The sequence below is a fragment of the Mytilus edulis genome, chromosome 7, assembly GCF_963676685.1.
Source record: "Mytilus edulis chromosome 7, xbMytEdul2.2, whole genome shotgun sequence".
Lineage (NCBI taxonomy): Eukaryota > Metazoa > Mollusca > Bivalvia > Mytilida > Mytilidae > Mytilus > Mytilus edulis.
In genome coordinates this window covers 70,997,621-71,019,709 of record NC_092350.1, presented here as the reverse complement: position 1 = coordinate 71,019,709, position 22,089 = coordinate 70,997,621, and the positions used below count along the sequence as shown (strand labels likewise).

The 22,089-nt window shown below is 32.9% G+C and overlaps 1 protein-coding gene and 1 long non-coding RNA gene across 2 annotated transcripts; both read left to right on the top strand.

The window, feature by feature from the left end:
* Positions 1 to 1,344: 1,344 nt before the first annotated feature.
* LOC139483615 (uncharacterized) lies at positions 1,345 to 6,135 on the top strand. The gene is made up of 2 exons (XR_011655046.1): positions 1,345 to 1,401; positions 4,994 to 6,135. It is a non-coding gene; the product is annotated as an uncharacterized lncRNA (long non-coding RNA).
* Positions 6,136 to 10,659: 4,524 nt separating this feature from the next.
* Positions 10,660 to 20,603, top strand: LOC139483614 (uncharacterized). The gene is made up of 4 exons (XM_071267608.1): positions 10,660 to 10,767; positions 15,281 to 15,793; positions 17,758 to 17,923; positions 19,706 to 20,603. Exons 1-4 carry the CDS (start codon positions 10,713 to 10,715, stop codon positions 19,827 to 19,829), a joined length of 858 nt encoding a protein of 285 aa, XP_071123709.1. The 5' UTR covers positions 10,660 to 10,712; the 3' UTR covers positions 19,830 to 20,603.
* Positions 20,604 to 22,089: the final 1,486 nt, after the last annotated feature.

Here is a 22,089-nt window from a genome sequence, read left to right as displayed (position 1 = left end):
ACCAATATTAAACTGAGGAACTGTGGTTTACAAACAAGACCAATATTAAACTGAGGAACTGTGGTATACAAACAAGACCAATATTAAACTGAGGAACTGTGGTATACAAACAAGACCAATATTAAACTGAGGAACTGTGGTATACAAACAAGACCAATATTAAACTGAGAAACTGTGGTATACAAACAAGACCAATATTAAACTGAGGAACTGTGGTATACAAACAAGACCAATATTAAACTGAGGAACTGTGGTATACAAACAAGACCAATATTAAACTGAGGAACTGTGGTATACAAACAAGACCAATATTAAACTGAGAAACTGTGGTATACAAACAAGACCAATATTAAACTGAGGAACTGTGGTATACAAACAAGACCAATATTAAACTGAGGAACTGTGGTATACAAACAAGACCAATATTAAACTGAGGAACTGTGGTATACAAACAAGACCAATATTAAACTGAGGAACTGTGGTATACAAACAAGACCAATATTAAACTGAGGAACTGTGGTATACAAACAAGACCAATATTAAACTGAGGAACTGTGGTATACAAACAAGACCAATATTAAACTGAGGAACTGTGGTATACAAACAAGACCAATATTAAACTGAGGAACTGTGGTATACAAACAAGACCAATATTAAACTGAGGAACTGTGGTATACAAACAAGACCAATATTAAGGATGTTCGCTACTCTGTTTCAAAATAACAAGCTTTTTACAAGACGGTTATAAATTGATAGTATATAAATGAAGAAAGTAAAAAAGCAGAAAAAATGAATGGTCCGTGTGCTTGTTTTCGAGATATAAGCCAATGAAAATTTGGAAGGAAATAATTCTCTTTAGATTTATCATACATTTAACATTGGCACTTTTTTTTCTGGAGCAACGCTTGATGAACTAGTTGAATTCATTTGAACTAAAGGTTTAATGTTTTAGCCTTAAAACTTAAAAATCCACATGTATTGAATGAATGTTCTGTAAAGTTCTTTCTGACTAGTGGACATATCAAACACAAAAACACACAATTTTAGGATAACAAAAATTAAACCATTTTTTTTTTTTTTAAATTAATGTTCCTAACTTAAATTTTATCAGTATATTTTTTTTAATTTTTTTTTACCGGTAACAAAAATGATTAAGAGCATCTGAACTGAATTGCACTATGTTTAGGGTCATTAAGAAAAATTTAAATTATTCAACATTGTTTCCGAAATTATTATATTGTTTATTATATCCTGGTAAAAGTGTCCTTAGTGGATTAAGTTGTAAGAAGAAGATTTAAATTGTGACACTATAAAAAGAAGTGTATTGTGCTAGTGGGTGAATTACAGATTTGTTTCACATAGACCATAGATTTAATTTACAGATCTGGTATAGTAAAAGAGGTATGTTTTCGTTAAAAAAAAGTAATTGATTAAATATGATATTTGGAAATATTGTTTTCTCATATCATAAAAAAATTATAATAAATTTTCGTTTTGGTGGTGAACAAATTAATACTATAACTAGTAAATAAAATTACCAATAGTTTAAGAAAAAAATACTTAAGGAGTCTTGAGGAGGGAAAACATACCGTATAGTCGGCTATAAAAGGACTCGACATGAAAAATATGAAACAATTCAATTGAGAAAATTAACGACATAATTTATAACACAACACTTTATCTTAACGACATTGGTGTGTGTGTTTGTGTATGACATGTTTACTAGATATAGAATCTACAGTACATTTTTCAATCCTTTAAATAAACTAATTCCAAATGGTTACCAACACTGTAATTAAATATTTGAATATTGTAATTATTGGTATAAATATTGATTTTGTTATCAGTAGATTTCTCGGTACTGCAATATGTCGATACCTATATTTTGGCGTTACATGAGGTCATGTTTTTCTCTGACTGTTAATGCCGTCTTTACACTAAATCCATTGGATGTTGGATGTGTACTGATTGATATTTTAGTCTTAAATACATGTGTAGTAACTGTGAGTACTCTTAGATCTGTACTTAGTGTCTTTTGTTGTTGTAAGGGATTAGGGATATATATATTAGCTGCCATGTCCTTTCTGTGGTTTTGTTTGATGTTTTTCTTTGTGTCGATCTGAAGAGTTTTTTCGAATGATTTTTATAGTTTGTTCTTATGTTGTGCTGTTACACCACTGTCCCAGGTTAGGGAGAGGGTTCAGCGCTAACAAACATGTATTAACCCCGCACTCTTTATGTGCCTGTCCCAAGTCAGGTGCCTGTAGTTCAGTGGTTGTCGTTGGTTCATGTCTATCATATTTGTTTTTCGTAAATTGTGTGTTTTTTTGTTTTTTTTTATAAATAAGACCGTTAGTTTTCACAATTGAATTCATATTTTTTATGTCGGGGCCTTTTATAGACGACTATACGGTATGGATTTTTCTCATTGTTGAATGTCGTACGGTTGCCTATAATTGCTAACATCCACTTCATTCGAACTTTGGTGGATAATTGGAAATAAAACCACATCCCCTTATTTTTATAATAACGATAATCATAACCGATATAATAAAGATTAAACCAATTACATCAATCGTCACAACTCGACCGATTCCGTTTATCTGAGATTTGCAGATTCATCCGATGATTACCGATTGCCAGTTTCATACCTGCCATTAAAAGATAGTACTCGATATAAAGAGACCAAAAATTTTAAAGGATCGTACATAAGTGGGATAGCAACCCACAGTCACAACAAAAAACAAGACGGAAGAGAACAAGCTAACGTCTTCAACATCGGACAAGGGTCTTTACAAAGATGGGAGTAAAACATTGAGTTTGCAAATTTTACTGATCAAATGCGCATTCCGTCAATTATTGTATCTCCAGTGATGTTTGATGAAAACGTATTTTAAAACTCAAATCATTTTACAAACATTGTAGAGTTGATCAAACCAAAAATACATAAAGTATAGCCAAATCTTAACAGAGAACTATTTTCATTCCCTGTATCGACTTATTATCTATAATTATATCGATATTTTTGGGTTATTCAACGTCAATACAAAATGAATGAAAATAAATTATATCTTGTTAAAACGTTACATCTGGTAATTGCAAACATTTTAATTTCATTCTTTTTATTTTTTTTCGTTCCAATTAGCATTACTTGTCAATCTGTATTAATAGTGAACAATCATCATCAATTGTTAAAGTGTATTAATAGTGACTGTATGTCACTTTAATGCATTCCTTTTTATGTAGTGCAAACCTAAAACTTGGGGACCTTGTGGCTGCAAAAGATATATTAATACCAAACCACGTCCGGTTTGATTGGGGGCGTTAATTTGAATGCATTTGTTGTAGTATGCTAGACCTTTTAGACACAGAAGATCCCTTACCACCACCACCGCTCTTGCTGAGAATCACTAGTTTGGTTATGGGGGTATATTGATACGCAGTGAGATACGTGACCTACTAAGTACTGTAATAACTGTCACAATTATATTAATGGTACCAATTTTCGTGCACCAGATGCGCATTTCGACAATACATGTCTTTTCAGTGATGCTCGTGGCCAAAATATTTGAAAATCCAAAGCTCATATAAAAGATGAAGAGCTATAATTCACAAATGTTGAAGGAGTAGGGCACTTCTAAAAATTTGTAACACCTTGTCAAACGTAAATCTTTCATTCCAAGGTGCGAGTTATAAATATAATAGTAAGTCTTTATTACGACGATCATGAAACTTTGAATTCATTTCAACCAATGACGTATTTCTTATTGTGTATTCTCCATGAGGGTATAACTATCTTAGTTTAATCACTGTCCTCCGGATCCTGTGTTTACATGAACTATAACATGTATAATTGATATGGTCATTGACAAGTACATAGGGATGTATAATACCCTGCCACTACCACTCAGTGTTTTTGTTAGATGTATTTCTTTTTGTATCCCTCTGATGAGTTAACCCTTTTTTCAACTAATTTTTATAGGTCCTTCTTATGTTGTACTGTTACACCACTGTCCCAGGTTAGGGAGAGGGTTGGGATCCCGCTAACATGTTTAACTCCGCTACAATATGTATGAATGTGTCTGTCCCAAGTCAGGAGTCTGTAATTCAGTGGGTGTCGTTTATTGGTGTGTTACATATTTGTGTTTCGTTCATTTTTTTTTACATTAATTTGGCCGTTAGTTTTCTCGTTTGAACTGTTTTACATTGTGATTTCGAGGCCTTTTATAGCTGACTATGCAGTATGGGCTTTTCGCATTGTTATAAGCCGAACGGTGACCTACAGCTGTTAATTTCTGTGTCATTTGGTCTCTTGTGAAGAGTTGTCTCATTGGCAATCATACCACATATTCTTTTCATCATTATCTGGACATTAACTATTCAAAAAATGTTAAAAGCATTTTGACTTCTATAGGTATCTTCCCTAGACAGATATAACATTTATCAGATTTGTCACCACTTTGAGACTTTAAGGCTTACAATGCTTACGTTCTTTGAAATTGATTTGGTCTTCTTACTGTTTTGAAGCGAGCGTCAATGTTGATACTTATTCAGATTTAAGGATGTTCGCTACTCTGTTTCAAAATAATAAGTTTTTTAAAATACTATTATAAATTGATGCGACTACAGATAAAAGAACTAAAAGGGCAGGAAAAAATCAAAGATCTGTCCTTGTTTTCGAGATATAAGCCATTAAAAATTGGATGGAAATGATTCTCCCTATATTTTTCATATATTTTTCATTGGCACCTTTTCAAATATGACTTCTTAAACTATATGTAATAAAGTTATGAAAAGAAAAGAACGGCTTAACGGGCAAATTCTTTAATGGCACTGCATGGATAGAACCAGAAAATTCCGAATATCTAACAAAAAGTCAAAAACAAGAGGATCGAAAATCCTTAATACCTGTCTGTTGTTTTAGACATAAAATATGGCATCGTGAATAAGTTTTGTCTTATACATTTTGTATTTGTTCTATATCTATTTTTAGCTACTATCACATGACAACATGACAACGTTCCTTATCAAAGTGTCTGCTTATGACCAGTTTATTCACCCAAGAGGGGGACAAGCAAATCCTGCGAATAACACAGATCTAGTACGACATAAAGATATACACGAAAGAATGCATTGGAAATTTCAACGCGTCGACGGAGAATGGGGATACATAATACATGCAACAAGTAACAAGTGTATCCACCCAAAAGGCGGAAGTGAAAACCCTACGAACCCGCACTTGGTACTAACCGATGACCGTAGTAATGCAGCACTTTTCAAATTTGATCTAAACGATAATGAAATTATACACAAGGGTGGAAAGGTAGTTACAACGTATATAGATCCAGTTGCCGATTTCATTGATCTCACCACAAAGCCGCCATTTGGGTACCAGCTAATAAAGTTTGAGTGTGTTTCACCCACCAACATAAGGCAAAGAATTAACCCATACGAGTAACAACTTTTTCTCATACAGAAACCATTGTATTCTTTATACATGAACCTTTCCTATAACAGACGTATTACTCATTACATACAACATACGCACAAGGATAATAGTTCAGCTAAAAGGTTACCAGAAACCACATACAGGAAGTAAAACAATATCAGTTAACTATACTGCTGCCTCTTAATTATTCAATTTCACATACAGATATTTTAGGTGTATCAGATACCATAAACTGAAGAAAATTGCTGTATCACAAAACGCAAACTGCTGGCTGACCTTTATAATCAATATGTCAGCAGCAAGTTGAGTCAAAAGTCATATTACACACCGAATGCTGATTTTCGTCAATGTTATCACATAGCTTAAAAGCCACGATTGATATAAGACACAAGTGTGAAAAAGTTAGAGAAACGATTGAACGAACGAACGTCTGCTTAGAAAACTGCAAAATTCAACATATAAACTAATGTAAAGTTTACAAAGTTCATGCAGGTAGTGGAAATAATTTGTTTTTCCTGCCATTTTCATATTTTCCCGTAATATTGTATGTTTTACATTAAATAGCATGTACATTCACTTCCGTTTTTTTTACTTCTATATCTGAATTAAATTTCAAGGAATCCATGCACAATTATATTAGAAACCTATGTATGAATTTTCCAGCAAAAATAAACTGAATATGCAAATGGATGCTCTATTAATATGTTGCAGGTTGTGCGTGATTTAGTTATATAAAAAAACGCGTGTATATATTATAGATAAGGTTCTAAATATGTTTACCTGCATACAATTAGTTTGTCAGAAATGAGAGTGTATCCTTTCTCAAAAACAAACGGATTGAATATATCTAAATAGCTTAAAATCGTAATTTTATACTTCCAAGATTATATTGCAAACTACACTTAAGAGATAGCTGGTTCAGAATTCTTTTAAAAACAGCATGCTTCCGGAGTACCCGAGACCCCCCCCCCAGTTTTTGGTGGGGTTCGTGTTGCTACGACTTTAGTTTTCTATGGTGTGTCTTGTGTACTGTTGTTTGTCTGTTTGACTTTTCTTCCTAGCCATGGCGTTGTCATTTTTTTTTCGATCTATGAATCCCTTTTGGTATCTTTCATCACTCTCCCTTGTCAGTTTTTGGAAATAAGAATCAAAATATTTCGTACATCTGAAACACACTTCTAGATTAACCCTTTAATAAACTGATCACAAAGATACCAGGATTAACATTTTGTATTCGCGCCAAACGCGAGTTTCGTCTACAAAAGACTCATAAGTGACGTTCTTATAAAAAAGATTTAAAGTCTAAAAAAAGTACGAAGTTGAATAACATTGAAGACCAACAATTCCTAGAGGTAATAGAAACGCTCAATTCCGAACCTTTGAAAGTTGGGGATTTGTAAACACATATATAAAATCAGAAGCTACATGTATATGACCATTATTTACCTGAAAGAATAAAACAATGAATAGAAAAGCATATCATAAAAAAGGCATCCAATAAGAGAGATAATAATTTAAAGTAAGTTTCTTTAGTTGAATTGGCAGTATATTTAGATTTTTTTTGATTATTTAACGAACTAATATCATCAATATAACAGTAAGTGTACAATTAAATGCAATTTAGACGGTGTTTTACTGAGTTTGGTCATGAACAGTGATTCGTAACAATACAAAAACAATTTTCCTATAAAAGGGGTGCAATTAGTGTCCATTGATATACCTACAGCCTGTCGATAAACTTTGTTTCCGAAACGTACAGAAATATAACCAAGGAGAAAATTACCAGCTTCACTCATTTCATTACACCTCAAGTAGGTTTATCTAGCATATTTATCTTTCATATTGTAGAAGAAGTCTTTAAATGAATTGCAGCATATATATTTGCATTCAGATTTACCAAACGACCATTTAGTTAAATAGGAAAACTTTTGTTTGCTAAGATTGTGTGGAAGTGTAGTGTTAAGAGTAGCAAAGTTAAATCTGTCACCAGAATCAAAGGAACCATCAGAAACACGTAATTTATCTAAAGCATTCAAAGATTTGTTTACACTCCAAAAAAAGTTATTTCAACTTTCTCATATATTTTATTACAAAAGTTTATGAAAATTCTTTTGATATGGTTAAGGAACTTGTTAAAAGCTCTGAAAGATAAGTTGTAGAACACTTATTAATGGCCGAAATAAAACAATATTTTACTGGGTTTTTTTTTGTGTAGTTTAGGTAACTAATACATAGTAGGGACTTTAAATGTTCAGAATAAGCCTTAACATGTGATGTGGTGATGATATGTTTGTTTACTATTTGACTCTCAGTGGAACGCAAGGACTTGCATGTAGATGAATTTACAGTTTCATTATTAAGAACGTCCTTGAAGTGTTACATACCATCACCACATTGTTAGCTGCTTTGTCGGCAGGTACAAACACAAACCGCTTAGAAATTTCTTAAAGTTTATTTCTTAGCCTGGAAATAGTCGGGCTATGTTCTCTTTTATTTATTTCTGAATTATTTTCAAAATGTGATATTCTATTATTTACAACATTCATACCTTTATTCAAATGAGAATCAAGAAAGAGATGTTTATCAGGTTTTTACCGTTTACAGCAATATTCACAAAATGGGGAAAGAGCATCTTTGGTGACTTGACGACACTGTTTCCAGTCTATTTTAGACGGAGGACGATATTTTTGTCCTTTTTTCAAAAAGTTTTTAACCTCTCTGTCCTGGACGATATTGAGACCCCCGTTATAACATGTCCATATGGATTATATCACGACGAATCACAATTTCAAGCAAAAGGAGTATTATTTTGTACATTGACGTCTGATGTTACCTACGTATATTTAAAAATTAAACTTCTGTGTTTTTTTGTATGTGTACGAAATAATAGATGGTTCTGCATTATCAAAATAGGGGAGGTATAAAGTTTTGAACGGTAGAGTAATTAGAGATACTCGGTAAGTTGAAAACATCAATACCTCTGTTTACATGTTTAATTTTCAGAAAGTGCCGTTAATGATCTTCAGGTTTGTCGATACGCGAAAACGGCCGATAGTAGCAAAAAGCTGTAATTATACGCGAATAGTGTGCTGAAGAAAAAGATGGTGTCGCACTCCTCGAAAATATTATGTAATTCACTAATTGTTTTTTTACCCAGTTTACATAATAATTGATGCCTACCATTGTTTTTAAATGTAGATAAGAGATTACCAAGTATTTAACTTATACGATGTTTAATTCGTTGATTTCTATTGATACGTTTGCCTTGTGACCTATTATTTTTTTGTCTTTTATCCATAATATTCATGATATCAATAGAAAAAGTTGTAGATATTGTCCCTTGTCCAGTTATATAGTCATTTAGACCTAGGGATTATCTGTCTAAAGTCGTTTATTCAATGACAGTTCAATAATTTTACGCAAATCATCAAATTATTTGTGCGATTGCCCTTGTTTCTGAATCTTTTCGAGCGGTTGAAATCTTATGAATCTAATATTGTGGAAGTGTTTACCTAAATGTCGGTAAATCATACTTGTTTGTCCTACATATTGTATACCCCTCTTTGGTTTTATTCATGAAACCAGATAAATGAGGCTTTGAGTTTTTCAGGTAATGTCACAGGCAAAGCTCTCCCGTTCACTGTTGACCTTACAGTATAATATGAAGATAATCTAGATTAGGTTCGTCTTCTTCTTGCTTTGCATGGGTATATTTATGGATATCTCCTTGCATATTAGTTAATTGTCTGGCTGCAGCGGCATTGCTAATTTTGACACAATTATAAAAAGTGCTTATAGATATACGAAAATGTGGTATGATTGCCAATGAGACAACTCTCCGTCCAAGTCGCAATTTATAAAAGTAAACCTTTATAGGTCAATGTACGGTCTTCAAGACGGAGCCTAGACTCAAACCGAACAGCAAGCTAAAAAGGACCCCAACAATTACTAGTGTAAAACTATTTAGACGGGAAAACCAATGGTCTAATCTATATAAAAAACGAGAAACGAGAAACACTTACGAACCACATAAACAAACGACAACCACTAAACATCAGATTCTTGACCTAGGACAGGTGCAAACAATTGCACCGGGATTAAAAGTGGAATTTCGATTGACGGCGGTTGAATTCACAATTGAAATGATTTTTTTTTGTATGTAAATATCCTTGAAGAATTTGTGTTTAATGATTTCTTGCCATTTTGTAAAATCATGATTAATTTAAGGGTAATGAGAAAATTAAATGAGGCCGAAAGTCATAACATTCAATAAGAACTACAACAACGGAATATATAAACAAAATATCGGAAGTATATTTAGAGAATTCTTAATCATTTAACATAAAATAGTTTCAAGATAACGGAGAGTGTTCTTCAGTGTATCAATAAAAAAGAATTTAGACTGGTCTAAGTTTGGCCACAAGCTCTGATTCATAACAGTATATGAACAAATCTGTTATTAAAGGAGCAAAATTGGTAATCATTTAGATACCTAGAATCTGTTGATAAGCTTTGTTGTCAAAACGTACATAAATGTTATCAAGGAGAAAATTTATAGCTTTAATCATCTCATCACACCTCCAGTTAGTATATCTAGCATATTTATCTTTCTTTTACCATGATTGTCCTAGCTCTCTTACTGTAACCAGAGTGTGTTTTAAAGGGAAGTATTTAAATATAGAAAATTATTCATATCTAGATAGTTCTGGCTTCAAATACAATTTGTACTGCTGCATGTGTATATATCTCACTTAAACTTGTCGCATCATTTTAACAGTACACATGCATTCTGATCAATATTACGGCAATTGATTACACAGAAAATGAGTTATTCTTAGATATATAGACACGTCGTCACGGCCTTCAAATGTCTGAGACTGGTAGCTGTACCTACAACGCAAATTGATAGATTGCCAACTCCTTGTACTAAAAGTACAAGACTGCCGTTTATAATTAAAATTTTGTTTCAAAAGTTACTTGTTTTTTCAGAACTGACTATCTTCTGGTCACGTCAATTAAACTTCAATGTGGGACATTTCATTGTATCTTTAACAGTTTCTCTATTTATCACTCTTAATTGATAAACTTTGTGATGTCGTATATGCATTTAATCATGCATCTATCATCTCAAGAGACCAATATTATCTGTGTCTGTAATCTTTATAGCAGTCTAGCAATTTATAATTATCTATACGATTTGAGTATCATTCGAAAAGACGGATCAGTAAAACTATACAGGATTTTGTGAAATATTCTATTTCAGATGCATCTGTTTTTTTACATTTCTATTTTATATTTACTCATTCTGAAGTGTTGTGGTAAGTTCAGTAATGTTATTTTTTTAATATGCTCGTCCTTTTCTTTTAGTTATCAATACTAATTTGATGAGGCAAGACCTTCCCAAATGATTCGTGCTACTTTACTCATTATTTTTATTATATCCTAAAATTTGTTTACGGTTAAAAAAATCAACACGTCCGCTACTTAAACTAACAAATAGTCTTCATTGGTAGTATTTGATAAACTGGCATAACTTTGGGGACATTTGGGTCCTCATTGCTGTCCAACTTTGTTCTTGTTGGCCTTATAACTATTTTGATCTGAGCGACACTGATTAGTCTTATGTAGACGAAACGCGCGTTTTGCGTATTAAATTATAAGCCTTGTACCTTTGATAACTTATTTCAGTATCTGCTAGTTCTCTTAGATTGATACTTTTTCTCCCTTTTGCTATTATGATTGTGCTTATTACCAATTTAATGAGTAAAACCTTCCCAAATGATGTTTAAAGTTTGTTGGTATTATTTGCCGTAACACCAAGGTCCCATTTTATGAAACCTTGGTACATTCTTTATATATGTAGGACTCAAATCTATGGTGGGTTCCAAATCTATGACAGATTCCTTATCTGTGGCAAATGTGACGTCATGCCATTCCAAATCTATGGCAGATTTTTTACAACCTAAACTATGGCAAGTTTTGTAATTTTCTAATCTATGGCGGATTTATGTTGTTTTTTTCAAATCTTTGGAAAATTTTATGCAAATGGAAAACAATGCAATACATTTTCGACAAATGATTTGTCTTAAGCAAGTGGGAATTTACGACAATGGAAGCATGCCTATAATCATTAATGAAATAAACATTCCATAATGATCAATAAAAAAAAATCATAAGTGATAAACTCATATACCTTAATTCAGACTAAAAGATTAAAATCATGTCCTCTGTAAAAAAATAAACATTTTTAATATGTGCATTGTACCTATATAACTAATTCATTAAACCAACTAATAAGTCCTACAACAAACAAGAAGGCCGCTTTTTATAAAAAAAAAAAAGATAAAAAAAAGTAACAAATAGATGAAACTGTGCCAGCCGTAGACAGTAAACTATAACCGCTAAAACTCTTTTTCTAAAATATTCGGTACTGAAAATAGCGGTACACGTATTCATCGCGGGCATCGACCGATAGAGCACATTTTGTCACTCTTCGGAAAAATAGGTCACATCTTCCTCCCGATAATTGTTGTCAGGTAATTACCTTCATATTGAATGGTATTCAAATATATGGGTTCCGCCATCGTTAGCGTCGGCGAAAATGTTATATAGCGTTGTTCAATTGTGACGTTATATGTTACTCTTTCACCAGATCTGCCATAGATTTGGAGAAAACAAATATCTGACGTTTGTCGTTTGTAACGTCACATTTGCCATAGATTAGGAATCTGCCATAGATTTGGAACCCGCCTAAATCTGTACATACATATATACAAGTCACGTCTTCTCTGACTGTTCATGACGTTAAAATACTAAATACCTGGGATGTGTTTTAGTTGATTTTAGTTTCTGGTGCATGATTTTTGATTATTTATTGTTTTTGGCTTTTAACTAGCTGTCAGTAACTGCGAGTACTCTCAAATCGTATTTTCTTGTTAATTCGACCTGTTGATACTGTTTATAATGCTTTTTTGTTATTTTATATTAATATGGATCTTGTCTATATACCAGCTTTGATTATTTGGAATATCTTCTAATTTTCACTTATTCATACTACATTTGTATAAACTTCAAGATTCACCTGTATTATTAAAACCGGTTTTTTTCAAAAGTGATTATTTTCGAAGGGTTAAATATTTCGTAGTGGTGTCTTGCCATGTCTTTGTTTGGCTTTGTTTGTTTGCTTTTTGGCCTTGAATGTTTGTTCCTAATACTTTATTAACTGTGCATTTGCATTCAAATGGAGTTAAGCCTGACAATTGATATTTTATCGTGTGTTTTTCTATGTTGTGATGTTATGCTATTGTTTCAGAAAAAGGGAGAAGGTTTGGTACCATTAAAACGTTTATTCCCGCTGCAAATGTTTGCACCTGTCCTAAGTCAGGAATCTGATGTACAGTAGTTGTCGTTTGTTTATGTAATTTATACGCGTTTCTCGTTTCTCGTGTTTTATATAGATTAGACCGTTGGTTTTCCCGTTTGAATGGTTTTACACTAGTAATTTTGGGGTCCTTTATAGCTTGTTGTTCGGTGTGAGCCAAGGCTCCGTGTTGAAGGCCGCACATTGAGACCTATAATGGTTTACTTTTATAAATTGTTATTTGGATGGAGGGTTGTCTCATTGGCACTCACGCCACATCTTCCTACATCTATGTAAACCAACTTCTTTTCGCGTATACTTAATTTTGCGATTTACCCTTTCTAGATCACTTCGCAGCTATTCAATTCGCGATTTTCTGAGTCGTTTGATTTAGTTTAATAAGGAAAGATCCAAGTTTTACATATTTGGGATGATTTATATTCGCGTTATTTTTCTTCTCGCGAAAGTCGCAAAAATAAATCGCTTGCGAAAATTCGTTGTTTTACGATATGTCCCTGTCTCAAGACAGGTTCTATATAGTATCTTTATTCAACTAATAGTCGTTAGGTGCATCTGTACTTTCTTGTCCATCTTTTCTTTTACCATTGTATTGTAGTTTTTTTCTTTTATAGCTTATTCTACGGCTTGAAGGCCCTACGATGACATGTCCTTGGTACGTCTTTGTACTTTTGATTTATATGCATAGTTGACTCATTAGTAATCACATCAAATACCCTTATTAGCTTACCCAATCAAATAGGCAAATGTGAGCTTTTGCCATGTCATTTTGCCCGTTGTCTGTCGTTGTCGCCACCATTAACTTAATACAAAAAACAATTCCTACTGTCTATTTCCTTCAAACTGTCATACGAAAAATAACCACTCAAGTCACTTGAATGCAATAAAACATTAATCAACCAGGATAAGCTATGGTGGCCGGTTAAGGCCATTTCGCGTTTTCGCGTTTTCGCCTTTCATATTCTATAGGGCGCAAAAAACGCGAAAACGCGAAATCGCGAAGTCGAAAAGACTTATATATTAAAAATACTTAAAAATATTTAAAGTAAACCACAGATATGAAATCTATATGACAATCATTTGAATGACTTATACTTTGTAGTCTTGTCTCCAATTATATTTAAAATGTTATGTTATAATAATATGTATATCGTAAAAACGCGAAAACGCGAAAACGCGAAATCTCGAAAAGGGTTTTTGACTTATCGACATCGCGTTTTTTGCGTTTTCGACTTTGCCTTTTCGCGATTTCGCGTTTTCGACATCGCCTTTTCGCATTTTCGACTTCGCGATTTCGCGTTTTCGCGTTTTCGCCCTATAGAATATAAAAGGCGAAAAGGCGAAAACGCGAAATGGCCTTAATCGGCCACCATAATAAGCAGTTTCATAGTATACGCAAATTGATTCAAAATCGTAGAACCTACGATATCAGGAATATGGTTTAAAAATGTGTCCATCATTATAAAAAGAAAGCACATTTGAACATATTTGATCAAGGAAAGCTACATTTGATCTTTTTTCACGATTTACAGAAATAATTTTCTACCAATATGCAAAATTCATGCATTTAAAGAGATGAAAATACTCTTAGCATCAACTCAGCAATGTTCTTAATTTCTATTGAATTAAATGAAAAGTGGTTAATTATTAACATTATTAAAATATTAACAAACAGTGCCGCATTCATATTACAAAATATCCTAATATCACAACAAACTAGACAAACGATTAATCCAAAACAGAAATTTCTTATTTGTCTTCAAGTGGGAGATGTTGGTAGACTACAAATGAGACAATATTTCCTATACATCGAAAGACGTTGCGCATATAAGCCATTATAGATCACAGTTCACAGTACGGCCTTCAGCAATGAGCAAAACTCATACCGTTTAGTCAGTTATAGAAAGACCCCGATATGGCAACAATTCAAACTAGAAAATTAACGTCCTAGTTTAAAGCAGTTTACGAAAAAGATTCATAGCAGACATGAACATACGATAACCACTGGATTGCAGATTCATGACTGAAGACGTGCACACAAAGAATAGATGTCTGTTGGGGATCAACACTCCGCATTTCATTTTAAAATTAACCGTTTGGTAGTCGAGAGGTTTCTTTGATGCGTCATGAACAGTCACACATGATTGATGGCGTTTGAACCCCAATCACGACAAATATTAATTTTATTAAGTCAAAGGGAAAATTTTAAAGCAATTCGAAGAAACAAAAGTAAGCTAATTAGCTAATTCAAACCTTACTTTTTTAAATGAATAAAGCGACCAATTGTTAGTAATTAGTGGCGTAGTATCATTTAGCGACTACAGAAGCGTTGATTTTAGGAAGAAAACCCAAATTTACCGAAAAGACTTACGTCACCGAACTTCTTTGAAAACGGTCAATTCTAGAAAGCATGAAAGCGTAGCCCGTATTATTCACATGTATGTATATTGTAGGTATACATATAGTAAACAATGTATTGACAGAAGACAGTGGGTATGTGAAAGCCTCTTCAATAGCTGATATTATGAATTATACCATTGACATAAATAGGTACAACCTTGACCTGAAAGGAATAACGTTGGCATTTGAGGTAAAGGCATGTGCGTCTGTACATATTCTTCTATCTAGTTCAGATGTCAAAAATTCTTTATTACCATTGTATGAGATACGTCTTGGTGGATGGGGAAACATTAAGTCGCATCTTCTTTATCGGGCGGACGATTCGTTAACTGCCGAAAGCATGTATTTCAAAGAAGTTGATACTCCAAATATACTTAATTGTAATGTGTATCTACCATTCTGGATTAGTTATACAGGTGGGCACATTGGATATGGAATTGGACTACTCGTTGGTGAAAATGCTTTGAGCAATGTGATAAATACAAATAAGGTTGAAGTGAGAGGTATTGGTGTATTAGTCAGCTATAATTATGGTAGATCAGCAGAATGGAAAATACAGCTGGAAGGTAATGTACCAATAACTCCTTTTTTCATTTTCTTTTCATAAAAGTAATGTTTGAATCTAAGCTTCATTTTTTTTTTAATTTCAATTACAAAGTAAACGTTCAATCTTCATTAAAATAAGGAGATGTGTCATGATTGACAATGAGATTACTATTTGTATAGCGTTTCATGTATTTCTTTTGCTTTCACTACTGATTAAAATAAACATAAACAATCGCATGGAATTTGATGCGACTGTCATACAAGTGAGAGGTTTAGATAGCTATAAAACCAGGTTTAATCCACCATTTTCTACATAAAATAATGTCTGTACCAAGTCAGGAATACGACAGTTGTTATCCATTCGTTTGATGTGTTTTAGCTTTTAATTTTGCCATTTGATTAGGGACTTTCCTTTTTGAATTTTCATCGGAGTTCAGTATTTTTGGGATTTTTTTTTTAACCTTCCAAATTTATAAACTGATATATCATTTTTTACCACTTGGTAAATAGCACTGATGGTGAACCGCTAGTCACAGCAGGTATCATCAGCTAAGTAGTAAGTGCTTCGACAGTGTCATTATTTATGACATAACTTTTAAAATATCCGTTGATAAATATCAAGAAATAGTTATTAAAAGTACCAGGATTAAAATTTTATACGCCAGACGCGCGTTTCGTCTACATAAGACTTATCAGTGACGCTCAGATCAAAATAGCCAAAAAGCCAAATCAATACAAAGTTGAAGAGCATTGAGGATCCAAAATTCCAAAATGTTGTGCCAAATACGGCTAAGGTAATCTACTCCTGGGGTAAGAAAATCCTTAGTTTTTCGAAAAATTCAAGGTTTTGTAAACAGAAAATTTATAAAAATGACCATATAATTGATATTCATGTCAACACCGAAGTGCTGACTACTGGGCTGGTGATACCCTCGGGGACGAAACGTCCACCAGCAGTGGCATTGACCCAGTGGTGTAAATAGTTATCAAAAGTACCAGGATTATAATTTTATACGCCAGACGCGCGTTTCGTCTACATAAGACTTATCAGTGACGCTCAGATCAAAATAGTTAAAAAGCCAAATCAATACAAAGTTGAAGAGCATTAATGAGGATCCAAAATTCCAAAAAGTTGTGCCAAATACGGCTAAGGTAATCTACTCCTGGGGTAAGAAAATCCTTAGTTTTTCGAAAAATTCAAGGTTTTGTAAACAGAAAATTTATAAAAATGACCATATAATTGATATTCATGTCAACACCGAAGTGCTGACTACTGGGCTGGTGAAACCCTCGGGGAAGAAACTAAGATTCCAACTTCTATTTGAAAAAGGTGACCTTAGGTAGATATGGCTATTCGTTTCAAATAAAAAAAGAAGATGTGGTATGATTGCCGATGAGACAACTCTTCACAAGAGACCAAATGACACAAAAATTAACAATTATACGCCCTTAAACAATGAGCAAAGCTCATACCGCATAATCAGCTATAAAAGGCCCCGAAATGACAAACGTAAAACAATTAAAACGAGTAAACTAACTGCCTAATTTATTTTCAAAAAAATGAACGAAAAACAAATATGTAACACATCAACAACCGACAAGCACTGAATTACTGGCTCCTGACTTGGGACAGGGACATACATACAGAATGTGGCGGGGTTACACATGTTAGCGGGATCCCAACCCTCCCCATAACATTGGACAGTGGTGTAACCGTACAACATAAGAACAACCTATAAAAATCAGTTGAAAAAGGTTTAACTCATCAGATGAATACAAATAGAACTACATCTAACAAAAACACAAAATGGACGTGGCGGGGTACTTGTATATCCAAACAACAAAAAGGAACAGATCTGAGAGTACTCATGCCCTTTTAAGTGATGTGGCTCCTAATGTATCCAGGTATTTATATATCCGTCTTTCATTTGTTTTGGAATGATCAAATCCTGATGAAGAAAAATTCAATGTAATAATAATATAGTTTCAGATAAATTTGTCGGTCGTTTTGATAGCTGTAGTATGGATAATAACAAGGCTGACATGGCGGCAGTTGATGATATTCAGTGTCCATCACAAATAGAGTGTGCTACACGTTGTGGACTGTCGAAGTTTTGTATGGGTTATAATTTCAACGGTGCTTTAAAAAGGTTAGTGCAAGTATAGTGTCTTGTTCCAGTTACTTCCTTCCTTCAAATTCATTATTTTGATAATTGTTATAACAAAAATTTTCGGGAAATTCAAACGGACATCACTCGACACTTACATTGTCTTATTGTTTTGTTTTTTAATAAAATTGGAACGATGCCTGCTTATCAGAATAACATAACCTGTCAATATAGTTCGTCTCATTTCATCTAGAGGTTTATCACATCACACATTATTCTTCTTCCGTTGGTTCTCAGATTTTCGATTTGTACCTGGACGGACGCGGCGAGCAGACTAGGGTAAATAAACAACATGTGTGATCATGATTGACAGGACGTAAGGGTAAACGTCAATGACACACCAATTCAATAGCATTATCAAATAATTAACGACTATTATTCACCAACCTACGGTCTTCAAACAGATGATATTCTTTATCTGATCTACCAGAAGGGTGCTTGATAAATCAATCCAGTCTGTGTCAGAACAAGATATAAATTGATGCACCCCATCAGAAACAAAATAGCATATGTTTTGTTAAAGATTTGGAATTGGCCATTGACAAACCCAACTCGGCAACCTTAAGTTTTTAATTGCCTGGCAGTAGAAACTATCCATACTTCGACTTTGTCTCTTATTACTGATCATTGTATTTAAAAGTTCTTTAAAGACGTATTTTTTTTTATAAATGCTACATTGCTTTTCAAAGTATCATAGCAAAGTAAAATATGATTTTCATGACTTATCACCAGAATTTGTAATTTCCATTAATTGCTACGGGATACCATCCCGGTCATACGATTTTTTTCACTTTTGGTTTTTGGTTTTGTAATATTTTTAGATTCCGTTAACTTTTATGTGGATCGTTGTTTGTTTTGCTATATATAATTCGAAAACGGTGTTGTCTCTTTTCAACTTCTCGCTTTTTTTGGCCCCTTGGAATCTTTTTCTTTATTTTCTATAGAAATTGTATTCTTTTGGGAAATAAGAGAATATAAACAATTGCACATCTGATAAAAAGCTGGCGATCAGGGCCTTTTATAGCCGAACATACGGTATAAGGTTTTCTCATTGTTGAAAGCCGTACGGTTGCCTATAATTGCCTAAATCCACTTCATTTGAACTTTGGTGGATAGTTGTCTTATTGACAATCATACCACGTCTCCTTATTTTTTAAAATTGACAAACTAAGCACGTACATGTATGTACAATAGATCCAATTCATAAACAGAATACTGCAAAAAAACAAGATTTAGATTTATTTCATGTTATTGTGGTACATGTATGTACAATAGATCCAATTCATAAACAGAATACTGCAAGAAAACAAGATTTAGATTTATTTCATGTTATTGTGGTACATGCATGTTTTGTAATAAGGGAAACTAACCCGGCCAATAACTATCATGCATATTCTTAAAACATGTACTTTCAAGGTTTTATATAATTCTATTAGATTATGGAAGAAATGGTAAAAATTGTTCTACAATTTGTCTCTAAATAAACCTGTAAGTGACTCATGATGTCGTCATATGTTGATCCGTTCTTTAGTTTGGTCAACGTAATGGTTACGTTTACCCATAAATTAAACAACATCATACTAAGAGCTTCTTATTCTATTGATTGGAAAGCAAATATTGAACGCTTTTTGTGTATCTCGAAGAACAAATAACCAGAAACCTTGTGGAAAGTGAAACATTGTTTCAAAAATATTTTTTTTACACCAAAAAGTAATTCAAAAATAACTCTATTCTTAAATAAAGCAGTCGACTTGTATATTTTAGATGTGAGCTGCTCTGGTTTATATCAGATATTGTGACTGACATACCACATCACATGGAGGCTGGATGGAGATTTTTTAGTAAATGCTTCAATGGGATCACCGCTTGTCTAGGGTGTTACTTTTAGACAACGGATCTATGTATAATAACCGTCATTGACGTGGATATTTTTTTTTTATATAGTTGTTTGTAAACAAAAGTTCCCTTTTAACAGCAGTTTGAAATAGTTAAGACAAGGGAAAAATTTGAGTTAATACAAAACATGTAGAATTATGTTCTTGTATCTATAAAGACGAAATTAAAAGCATCTTCAACATTAGTAAGCACGACTTTTATCGTTAGCTCTGTAAATTTATGATACAATTAACACTTAATTTGTTGTTAATTATAAACCTTTTGCCATCATTACACTAGACTAGATATGTTTTGGTTTCCAAATAAGGATGCATGCAAAGTTTTGGAAATCACTGAAGAGACATGTATTGTCGACATACGCATATAGTTTATAAAAACTGTTACCGGTCATGTTTTGATGTTAAAATTAGGTGGTTTTCGATCATGCACGTCATATGTTTTAAACAATTTGACATTTTCAATGTAATTGTGGTTATTAACTGAAAGGAACATATCTTTACATCAAATATTTCAGAAATAAAAGTATATATTATAAGCGGTTTATTTTCATTAGACTTTAAAAGTATTTTGGGGGGGCTTTTTCTTCTGTATTTTTGGGGACTATTGTTTTATATTACTTTTATGATGGTTGTTTTGGTTTTTCTTTGTTTGATTTGTTCGATATGTTTTTATGAATAGCACCATTTTGTGACGTATAATTTCAGAGAAACAAGATCTAAAACTACAAGTATGACTTTTAAAGGGTTTATTTGTATACTATGTGTCATACATTTGTTTTTATACTACTTAATAAAGATGATAAATATAGCTAAATTATACTTTGATAATACGCCTAAATGAAATAAGACTATTTTCCGACTAAGTAGCGCTTAAAATTAATCAATTGTAGACGCACTAGGTTATTTTGTTATTAAAAAAAAACCCTACGCGACTTTGATGTCTCATATATATCTCAAGAGCCATGCATATGGTTTTCTTGTTATGGTAATTTGTGTTTTAGTCTTAGAATGTATAATAATAGAATATGCAGCAAGTTGATATATCAATGCTTTTATTTTCGTGTTTTACATTTAAAACACAAATCTGTTGTATTATTAAACTATTTCATGACAAGTTCCATTTTTGTACTTAAATTTCAACTAGAGATCCGACTGAGATATGTTTTTATTATAAGCAGTTTGCTGTTAAAATATAAGTAGAAGACTGTTTAAACATTTAATCCGGATTTTCATAAAGTTACCATTGTAAAAATTGTCCATGATGATTATAAGAATAAAGATAAAAATATACATATTTTTGTCCATCTGATGAGTTAAGCCTTTTTCAACTGATTTTTATAGTTCGTTCTTATGTTGTACTGTTATACCACTGTCCCAGGTTTGGGGAGGGTTGGGACCCCGCCACATTATTTATGTATGTGCCTGTCCCAAGTCAGGAGCCTTTTATTGCTGACTATGCGGTATGGGCTTTGTTCATTGTTGAAGGCCGTACGGTGACCTATAGTTGTTAATATCTGTGTCATTTTGGTCTTTTGAGGATAGTTGTCTCATTGACAATCATACCACATCTTCTTTTTTATATTATACCCATTTAACATATTTAATGAAAAATAATGTTTATATTCTAGACATGAAGTGTTGTCTTCTGGGATTGATGCAATTTGCAACCAATCATTCGTAATTACAATAAAATGTTCATTATTTTCACTACAATAAATACAGTTACAACTTAAATTGCATATTAAAGTTTATTTATATTTATGACTTTGAGCTGATATTTATATTCAACTACAAAAAGGATCGTTTTTATGCAGTTTGCTTGACATCACAGCGATACCTGTATTCATTACACGAAATGTTTGTTTTTTGTTCTTGTCTTGTATTGTTACAGCTGTCCCAGTTTTTTTGTTGTTTTGGCTTTTTTTTTGCACGGGCAGTCGTGTTTTATCACCGCTGCATTATGTGTGAGCCTGTCAAAGCTGCTGTATATTATATTTGTTTTTCGTTCATTGTTTTGTTATGGTAATTGTACATATATCATGCCTTTAGTTTTATGTTTTTTTTTTTTTACATTTGTCATTTCGGGCCTTTTTATAGCTGACTATGCGGTATGCAGTATGCGGTATTAGGTTTGTTCATTGTTGAAGGCCGTACGGTGACCTTAAGTCTTTAAGTTCTATGTTCTATGTTGAAGAGTTGTCTCATTAGCAATCATTACTCATTTTCTATTATTATACATATTGCTTTGACGTC